At 62.2% G+C, this 7,170-nt stretch overlaps 1 protein-coding gene across 1 annotated transcript; it reads left to right on the forward strand.

Annotated features, from left to right (window-relative positions):
- Window positions 1-1,142: 1,142 nt before the first annotated feature.
- Window positions 1,143-6,931, forward strand: LOC137467453 (serine/threonine-protein kinase pim-1-like). The gene is made up of 3 exons (XM_068178952.1): window positions 1,143-1,514; window positions 2,156-2,393; window positions 6,787-6,931. Exons 1-3 carry the CDS (start codon window positions 1,259-1,261, stop codon window positions 6,929-6,931), a joined length of 639 nt encoding a protein of 212 aa, XP_068035053.1. The 5' UTR covers window positions 1,143-1,258.
- The last annotated feature ends 239 nt before the right edge of the window (window positions 6,932-7,170 follow it).

The raw sequence follows: 7,170 nt of genomic DNA on the forward strand, positions 1-7,170 counted from the left end.
TTGAGGACTCCCTCGCCCGCTGTCCCGCACCCTCTCCCGCTCTCCCTTTCCCGGTGTCCCCTCCTCTCCCAGTCCCCCTCTCCCCTTGCCGGGCCATGTCCCCAGCCCGCCCCCGGCCCCGGGCGGGGCGGCCCCGTCCCCGCCCCGGTTCCCGGCCCCGGACCCGGCCCCGGCCCCGCCCCGGTTCCCGGCCCCGTCCCCGTCCCCGTCCCCGTCCCGGTTCCCGGCCCCGGCCCCGTCCCCGTCCCCGGCCGTCCCGCCGGGGTCTCGCCTCCGCCCGGCTCTGGTCGTGCTGGCGGTGGCGCTGCTGGGCGGGCATCAGTGCCTGGAGCTCGGGCGGCACCGCCGCCCTCTGGCTCCGCCTGGCCCGAGCCCGGCCCCGGCCCCGACGTGGGCTCCAGTCCCGGCCCCGGCCCCGGCTCCTCCCGGGCCCCGCGGAGGACACACGCGGCGCGGCCGCTCCCGCCGCCCCCGCTGCGGCTTCCCCGGCCCGAGCTCCGCCGCTCGGCAGCGCGGCCGTCGGCCCCGAGCCGCCGCTGTCCCGTTCCAGGGACAGAACGCCTGGGAAGGGCCGGCCCGGGGCGCTCGGGGAGCGCTCGGGGGCCGCTCCTGGCCCCGGGCCGAGCGCTGACAGCCGCGTCCCGCCCGCAGGGAAGGCGCAGGAGGAGGCCCTGCAGGAGCGGTACCGGCTGGGTTCGCTGCTGGGCAGCGGCGGCTTCGGCAGCGTCTTCGCAGCCACGCGGCTCTCGGACGGCGCCCCGGTGAGCGGCGGGGCAGGCGGCGGGCGCAGGAGAAGGGGGCGGAGGAGGAGGAGGAGGAGGAGGAGGTGGAGGAGGAGGAGGGGGATGGGGCTGCGCAGGGCAGGCGGGCGAGCTCAACTCGCTGCTCTCCCTTGCTCGCAGGTGGCCATCAAAAGGGTGCCACGGAACCGCGTCCGGCACTGGGGCGAGCTGGTGAGTGAGCGGGGCCAGCGGCAGAAGCTGGGCAGGGATGAGCCGAGGCCCGGCAGGGTGGAAGCCACCAGGACACCTCGAGGGAGAGCGGGCGTAGGGCCAGCGCAGGGCGCAGAGCATCCCGGGCTGGGTGAGGGGTTCCCGACCCCCGGCACGGCATCAGCCCCACTGATGGCATCGCGCTCCTCCCGCAGCCCGACGGCACCAGCGCACCCCTGGAGGTCGTGCTGCTGGACAAGGTCTCCACTGGCTTTCCCGGTGTCGTCCAGCTGCTGGAATGGCTTGAGCTCCCCAACGACATCGTGATGGTGCTGGAACGCCCAGAGCACTCTCAGGACCTGCACCATTTCATTCGGGAACGGGTGGTCCTGTCCGAGGAGTTGGCGCGGGATCTGTTCCGCCAGGTGCTGGAGGCCGTGCGGCACTGCACCAGCTGCGGGGTCCTGCACAGGGACATCAAGCCCAAGAACATCCTGGTTGACCTGGCCACCGGGCAGGCCAAATTGATTGACTTTGGCTGTGGCACCTACCTGCAGGACACAGCCTACACTCGCTTTGCAGGTGAGCCCACACAGGGGTGTGCTCTCAATCCCGTCATCTCATGGCCCAACACCTCACAGCCCAAGCTGGGTGTGGCAGCGGGGATTCTCCCTTTTGCTGCCCTTCATGGCACTGAGATTTCAGCTGAGCTGCTTTTGAGCAGGGCTGGGTGGGGAGCCAGCTTCCAGCCCTGCTGGCAGCCTTTGCCCACCACTCTGGGCAGGACTGAGGCTAGGGCTGGGCAGCCAGCCCAACAAAAACACCCCTGGGTGGGGTAGCAGAGAGGGGTGGCCAGAACCTGTGTCCCAGCCGGTTTGGGGTGCAGGTGAGAAAGGGCTTGGACTGCTCCACTCACCTGGTTTCTTTTGGCTTCATAATGGTTTTTGGGGCAGTGCAGGCAGGGAGGATGAGGGCATGGTTTTCCCAAGCACTGAGTGGGATTTTCCTCCTCATGGTCGGGCCTTGCCAGGGCTTCCACTGCTCTCTTCCAACCCCAGTGGCTTCTTTTCCATCCCCGAGTCTGTACACAAGTCCCAGGTGGTGGCGAGAGGGCAGCGGTCACCCCGTGTGCCACTGGGGCGGCCCCCACACACCCAGGGATGCTGGAGCCAGGCTCAGGGAGCAGCAGCGTCCCCCTGATGAACCCCATCTGTATTCCATAGGAACACGGTCATACAGCCCCCCGGAATGGACCCAGTTTGGCTGGTACTACGGCAAGCCAGCTACCATCTGGTCCCTGGGCATCCTGCTGCACCAGATGGTCTGCGGGGAGCACCCTTTCAGGAGGGGCTGGAACATCAGCTGTGACCATGAGCTCTCGCTGCCAGGACGGCTCTCTCAAGGTGGATCCTCATCTCTGGCCACGGGGGCAATACCAGTGCTGGGAGACAGCAGCAGCTCGTGAGCATCCCTCTCTGGCAGCTGCTGAGGAGGTGGCACATGTCCTGCTCTCCTGCTCTCCTCCAAAACAGGGAATTGATGGGGAAGTTTAGGCCCAGCTCTGAGCACATCCAGCATGGTCTGGGCACGGGAATAGTGGGGCAAAGCCAACAGGAGCCTTCTCCAACTGACCGGTGGTTTCTGGTTTCTCTGTCCAGAGTGCCAAGATCTGATCAGGAGGTGTTTATCCATGCTGCACTCGGACAGGCCCTCATTAGAAGAGCTGTTCCGTGATCCCTGGCTGCAGGATATTGATCTGCCCTAGAAGAAGGGAGAGAGCCACAGGCACACTTTGATGCAAGGCCCTGGTAAGTTACAGCTCCACACATGCCTTGGCAATCAGAAGCAAAGGAACGCAGACATTTTGTCCTGCCTGTGTCACTGCCCAGGGGTCATCAGATGGGAACACGCAGCCCTTGTGCTGGAGCTGAGCTGCTCTGCCCAGCACTGCTGGCCACCATCCGAACTGGTTTTGCTTGTCCTGGTTCCCTGACAGCTGGGGCCCTGGGCAGAACCCAGACAGCCTGGGCTCCCCCCAGGGAAGGAGAAGAAGCCCCTGGAGAAGCTGTACCAGGTGGGGCTGTTGCTGCTGGGGACAGTGAGGACGACATCAAGGATGACAACCTCTTCCTCCACCTGGTCACCGGCAGCTGAGGATGATGGACTTTGATTCTGACACCTTCTCCAAAGCCAGGCTCCACAGGGAATTTGCAGGTGAGTCCACACGCAGGGGGATGCTCCCAGATTTGGGCATTGCACAGCCTGGCCGAGAACCAAAGGTTCCCCCATTGCTGGGGCGGATGCAGCTGATCCTTCAGTCAGCTGCCAGGCTGCTTTTGGCAGGGCTGGGGGGATGGGCTGGGGTGCTGATGAAATGGGAGTGGGCTCCTGGCCCTGCCAACAGCCCCAGCACCCACCGTGCCCCGGGCTGGGGCTGGGGCTGGGGCAGCCAGCCCGACACAAAGAAACCCCCATGGTGGGAGCAGAGGTGGGACTCCAGAACCTGTGCAGGGGCTGCTTTGCTTTGCAGGCAAGGAAGGGCTTGGGCTGCTCCACTGCCCCTGTTTGCTTTGGGATCACCGTTATTTTGGAGGGCAGTGAAGCGGGGAAGGGAGAAAACCTGGGCTTCCCTCACCTGTGGGTGGGTTTTTCCCTGGCCTGCAGGGGTTGGGCCTTCCTTAGCCCCTGACAGAGATAAGATTTTTGACCTTTTTTCTTGTTCCCCTTTTTGTCTGTAATCTATTTTCAATAATTTGTTGTGTGTTTTTCTAGAGGAAGCGTTCCAGGTGGGGTCCAGTCTGGATGGGGAAGTGCTTGGGAGCAGCTGTGGCGTGGATGGGCCGTGCCCTGGGAGAAGGATGAGGACATCGTTTGGGACCAGCTTTTCTTCCAGCGGAGGATGGCGTGAGGTGGGTCCTGTCTGCTTGGCATGGTGGGATCAGAGCTTTGGGGAGATGGCAGCGAGCACAGGAGCATCCTGCTCTGGGCAGCTGCTGAGGGCTGGATGTGCTGTGGCTGGCTGCAGGCTGGGCACATGTCCTGCCCTCCTGCTCTGCTTCCACAGGCAGCAGGGATGGGCAGCTCTGGGTACAGCTCTGGGCACGGCCAGCATGGCCTGGGCACTGCGGGCGGCTGGGACAAGGGGACAGGAGCCTTCAGCTGACGGGCGCTTTCTGGTTTCTCTCCTTGCAGCCGGGCTCTGCGGGTGCTGAGGCTGCTCTGGGCTCTGCCAGGGCTCTGCTGGAGCTCAGCACCGGGCTGCAATCAGCCAAAGAAGAAATGGGGTGACCTGCAGCACAGACCTGCTTGAGCATTTCAGCATCACAGCTCAAGTTTGCAGAGTGTACACCTCCAAGGGCAAACATGACACCACCCAAAAATTAAACTTGTTCAAAAGCTTCTGAAATGAAATCAATCTGGGATGACCCCAAATGATATTTTGCAACTTGCTCAAGCTGTAGCTCAGCCCTTCTCTGAACTGTTCTCTCCCCCACCTGCCTTTTACTTCCCAACTGCTCCCTCTTGTCCCCCAGTGAGTTCCCAGCCCATGGCAGTCTCCATCACACTGTTGCCTTCCTTGGTGCCCCTCACCATGAGGAAGGCCGAGCCCCAGGCTTGGGGACTCATCCTGTCACTGGATGAGGAGCAGCAATGTCTCAGAGGTCCAGTGGGATTTTAGTGTCATTCAGAGCTGCTTTCCAGCCCTCAGCTGTCCTCACTGCTGAGTTCCCACTCCCTTTTCCTCGTCCTTGCAGCAGGATGAGCTCTGTGAATCCCCTTGAGCCTCTCCACTCTTCCCAGCCCATGCACCCACCTCAGTAAGGCTGAAGCTGCAGCTTCTCTGTCTCCTGTGGCACACCAGTCCAGTCCCCTGTGCGGGGAGCCCCAGCCCCAGAGCACAGCACTCAGCTGTGCACTCCGGGCTGGAGCAGCTCCCTCCCAGCCCCAGCCCAGGGACTCCTCCGGCCCCGGGGCTTGGGGCACTGTCAGCACCCGCTGCTCCAGCCACCGCTTCTGCTGGTCCTGACAGCAGCACCCAAAGTGGGGCTGATCCCGAGGGAGCAGCAGCAGGGCCTGGATCTGATCCCTGACTCTGGGGCAGGGCTGGACAAATGACACCCAGCAGCAGCAGCAGCACATGGAGCTGACTTTCAGCACAGCCCCTGCCACTCTTGCCTCCCGTGTGCAGCGGTGTCACAGCAGCCTGAGGCACCTGGGAGCACCCTGAGCCATGCCAGGGTCAGTGCCAGGAGCATCCCCTGGCGCTGTTTAAAACCGGCTCAGCAGGAACTGGGGATGCAAACAGGATGAACCTGAGCATCTCCCACCAGCAGATACCTCAGAGCTTACACAGTAACACGGCCGTGACTCTCCCAAACTGGATTTAGGAATGGCACACCTACTGCAGCCATTGGATCATGAGCTGCCCAGATCCCTTTGGGACTCCTGCTTTTGGTGTCTCTGCCTCCTCTCCCTGGCCCAAGGAGGCTCCTCTCTTCCTCTCCCTGCCCTGACAAGACAGTCACACAAATAAAGACATGGGATTACCAGGTGCTGAGGAGCTGTAGAAGGAGCCTTCTCTAGGTCTGGCCTGTTTCCAAAACCCGCACAGTCTCCCTCAGCAAGGAACCTCCTTGTCCACCCTCTCCAAGGGTGTCAAGCTCAGGAAGGGATTCCTGACACCCTGTCCAGCTGGGAGAGCTCCCGTGTCTCCATACCAGGGGATAAAACCAAACCCAGGAACCCTGGGGGGACTGAGATTGTGGCATGGGGACATCTGTATTTATTTCCCAGTGGCAAACAAAAATGTGGAATGGTGCCAGAGCTTGTTTTGATCTACATCAGCTTTTGATAATTGTCCCTCCTCCTGACAGCGACTCCTCTGCAGCTGCACTGGGAGATCTCTGGGGCTGAGTCCACTAAGAGGAGATTTCAGTGGGGCTGAGGTGCTCGAGGAGGCCCATTTCAACGCTCTGCTGAAGTCCAAGGACATTGTGTTTCCCCGAGGAGCAATGCTCCTTTCTGGCACTCACTGCCCCGTGAGGGACATTATTCAGTTGCTGCCATTGGGTGAGTTCCAGCCACAGGGAGAGGGAGGAGGAGATGATCCCACCCATGGCTGCTGCTGGGTCCAGACTCTGGGTGAGATAAAGCCGAGACAGAGCTTCAGCATCTCCCCCAAAATCACAGAATCACAGAAGGGCTTGGCTTGGAAAAGACCTTCAAGTTCATCTCCTTCCATGCCCCCTTCCACTATCCCAGGCTGGTCAAAGCCCTGTCCAACCTGGCCTTGGACACTGCCAGGGATCCAGGGGCAGCCACAGCTTCTGTGGGCAAGTTCTGATCTCTGCCCAGGTGAGCAGGGACAAGACCCAAGGGAACGGCTGGAGCTGGGCCAGGGCAGGGCTGGGCTGGAGATCAGCAAAAGCTTCTTCCCCAAGAGGGGGCTCAGGCACTGCCCAGGCTCCACAAGGAATGGGCATAGCCCAGAGGCTGTTGGAGTTCCAGGAGCCGTTGGACCCCGCTCCCGGGGCTTCACGGGCTGCGATTGTTGGGGCGTCTGTGCAGGGCTGGGGGCTGGACTTGATGATCCCAATGGGTCCCTCCCAGCTCAGCCCCTTCTTAAATTCTCACCCTTTGGATCAGCCTTTGTGTCCCTTCGAGGCGCTGGCAGAGCTGCTGGGGACAGGGCAGGAGCGGGGCAGCCCCAGTGTTCCCCTGTCTGTGACACCCAGAAGTGACAGCCCCAGCGCTCCCCTGCCTGTGACACCCCAGCGGTGACAGCCCCAGCTTTCCCCTGTCTGTGACACCCCAGGGTGACAGCCCCAGCGTTCCCTTGTCTGTGGCACCCCAGTGGTGACAGCCCCAGCGTTCCCTCCCTGGAGTCGCTCCAAGGGAAGCGTCCAGAGCCGCGTCCAGTCAATGGAACTGTCCGGCCACTGACCAGCCCGGCCTGGGCTGATGTGGATTGCTCTGCAGACAGCTCGGGGAAGGTGTAAGAGGCCGTCTGAAGCCCCCACATTTGCCTACCGGTTGCCACAAGCAAAAACCCCTTCCCCCATTTCAGTACCGGCTTGGAGAGAGCGGCAGTGCAGGTGCAGTTGCTGTACCGTTACGTTAGCTGTTCCGAACAAGGCCTGGCAAGGAGTTGGCAAGGAATTGGCAAGGACTTGGCATGAACCCACCAAGGAACGGCCTACTGCATATTTGCCCACTCTCCTCCTGAATCTGAATGAAC

The sequence above is a fragment of the Anomalospiza imberbis genome, unplaced genomic scaffold (assembly GCF_031753505.1).
Source record: "Anomalospiza imberbis isolate Cuckoo-Finch-1a 21T00152 unplaced genomic scaffold, ASM3175350v1 scaffold_64, whole genome shotgun sequence".
NCBI lineage: Eukaryota > Metazoa > Chordata > Aves > Passeriformes > Viduidae > Anomalospiza > Anomalospiza imberbis.

Bases quoted from the DNA above. Each gene is read 5' to 3' on its own strand.
- LOC137467453 (XM_068178952.1), top strand. From the start codon at position 1,259: ATGGTGCTGGAACGCCCAGAGCACTCTCAGGACCTGCACCATTTCATT. The intron at 1,515-2,155 runs GTGAGCCCACAC...TGTATTCCATAG, and splicing joins AGCCTACACTCGCTTTGCAG to GAACACGGTCATACAGCCCC. The intron at 2,394-6,786 runs GTGAGCATCCCT...GTGGCACCCCAG, and splicing joins CTGGGAGACAGCAGCAGCTC to TGGTGACAGCCCCAGCGTTC.